This window comes from Penaeus japonicus, unplaced genomic scaffold, assembly GCF_977035675.1.
Source record: "Penaeus japonicus unplaced genomic scaffold, GWHDUDI00000001_assembly GWHDUDI00000029, whole genome shotgun sequence".
Taxonomy (NCBI): domain Eukaryota; kingdom Metazoa; phylum Arthropoda; class Malacostraca; order Decapoda; family Penaeidae; genus Penaeus; species Penaeus japonicus.
The window spans coordinates 16,177,172-16,179,671 of record NW_028234431.1 but is presented as its reverse complement, the minus strand read 5'-3'; the positions used below and the strand labels follow the sequence as shown (position 1 = coordinate 16,179,671).

Below are 2,500 nucleotides of genomic sequence, written 5' to 3'. Positions count from 1 at the left end.
TATTATCATCATTATAATCGTCAAAATGAATATTGACGATGAATATGAATGTTGTTCGAGTAGTATATATTGAATCATGTCGATGAACATTTTCGAGATTCATAGAGAGGTCGATGACATGGGGACCCTTGGTATAAAACAATATACTTAACTCATGCTTAACTTTACTGAAGTGTATTGGCATTGTCACCGACCATTATTTTAGAATTGTGACGAAAATCACTAGTTACTGATAAAGCCGTAAGATATGAAGTCCATAAAAGGCAAGATAAAGAAAAAGAATACATACAGTGTGGGGCAGAAAGAGAGGCAGGCATAGTTAAACGGAGACATAGATACACATGTAAAAAAACAGAAAGAAAAAAAAGACATACTCAGGCCTCGAGGTCGCCTAAGGATGAATTTCCGTGATTGAAGATCTGGAAAAATGTACTTGATAGAAGTAAGCTGGCATGTGAACAGTAGTTTAATCACTTCTCTCAGTCTATCTGAAATGAGACAATATGTGAGAGAAAATAAAATAAGTTACAAAAAAAAAAAAAAAAAAAAAAAAGATTCGTAAAATTTGATTATTTCATCGTCCGAGGGATTCAAATAAGAAAACTATAGAGTCGAACTATAGGCAAAATAAAAAGGGGCATTCGAGCACAATTCGACACCAACCAGAATTAACGTGGTAGATTTTTTCATAAGTAGGAAAGTACCACAGGGGTTCGAAGAAGTAGACCGAACTGCGAGGAGAGGCCAGCAGTTCCCCTGCAGAGTATGCACAGAATTAGCAATGGTAAACAATAATCACCCTCATATAGATGTTATCCAGATACCGAGTAGACACATGCACGCTAGGAAATAGATATATAGATAGACACAAACGTTTGTATACACCGGGCTGCTATATGATTGATAAATTTACCATTTATCTCTTTCCTATATCTTATTTTTTTCCTTAATATTTTTCATCACTCTATGAAAAATTATACTCAACAGTGAATTTATCGATAACATGCAACTAATAAGTAATTTCAGTCATGTTTTTTTATGACTTTTTTCATCCTTATTCGCACACTGTTTACTGTAATAATTTGCCTTTTGGAATTCAAAGGCAATCTAATATCAATTTCAACGGCCATAGTGATTCTGGATTAAATAACAACGCCTGATTTGGCCTAAGAATAAAAAAAAATGGAAGGCATCCAACAGGTCATGTTACTGTAATTTGTTCACTATAAACTCATGCCATTTTGGGGCAGGAGGGTATACCGATGCTTTTATCATTCTCTTTCCATAAGGTATTTTACCATCCATAAGGTGTTTTACCATCACCCTCTATTCGTTATTCTTCCCCTCCATCTTCCTGCTATTTCTCGTTTTCTTTCTCACCCAAGTAAGACGATCCGGTGCGATGAGAAGGAGCCACAACGAGGACACACACGGGCGCCTGGGACATCCATTTTGCAGATGATGTATTTGAAAGCAATTCTTGGTGGTCCACTTCGATCGAAGAGTAAAAACCGTATCGTTCCCACCACCGCCACTCTGCTGCTGGGAGATCCACCCGAGTCTTAACAACTGATTTAGCTTTGTCATACTATTATAAGCATTAAGCATTATTGTCTCATGAACCTAGTATACCAATACATTTTAGAACAGTAGCCAATCTCCCTACAAAGCTCACTCGCTAATACGAAACTCACTGTGTTGTTGGTGGTCGACCGTTGTTAACTGAGAGTACCTGATTTTCTTAGGTTCCAGGCCACTTTCTGAAAAGCAGCTGACTTCAGTACTACGTAAAGATAGACAACGGAAGGGAGAAAATTACATAGATACGTACGCACACACACACACACACACACACACACACACACACACACACACACACACACACACACACACACACACACACACACACACACGCACACACACAACCACACACATATGATACTATATATATATATAATATATATATATATATATATATATATATATATATATGGATATATATATAATATATATATTATATATATATATATATATATATATATATATATATATATATATATTACAAAAATATAATGTGTTATATATATATATATATATATAATAAATAAATAAATTATATATATATATATATATATATTTTATATATATATATATAAATAAATGAATAATAAATATATAATAAAGTGGTGTGTATATATATATTATATATATATATATAATATATATATATATTATATATTATATATATATAATATATATATATATATATATATATATATATATATATATATATATATATATATATATATATATATATATATATATATATATACAGGCAAGGTTGTTGTACTGACGAGTAACGTAACTGTGAACAAGGTCCCGCTGCATGGAGATCCTCGCCGCGCCCCAACAGGCTGGTGCAGCGGCCCAAAATTGACAAAGAATTGGCTCGAGTGTCGGTGTTGACTACCTCATTTTTTGCCGGGTAATTCCACATATT

General features: G+C 33.3%; 1 protein-coding gene across 1 annotated transcript in view; it reads right to left on the bottom strand.

The window, feature by feature from the left end:
* LOC122258861 (uncharacterized) overlaps window positions 1-2,500 on the bottom strand; it is a 26,883-nt gene that overhangs the window by 5,445 nt on the left and 18,938 nt on the right. Inside the window, exons 4-7 of the mRNA XM_086554387.1 lie at window positions 1,695-1,760; window positions 1,381-1,542; window positions 664-756; window positions 375-488 (exon numbers count right to left, since the gene is read on the bottom strand). Of these exons, the coding sequence (XP_086410513.1) occupies window positions 375-488; window positions 664-756; window positions 1,381-1,542; window positions 1,695-1,760 (435 nt within the window). The remainder of the gene's footprint in view (window positions 1-374; window positions 489-663; window positions 757-1,380; window positions 1,543-1,694; window positions 1,761-2,500) is intronic.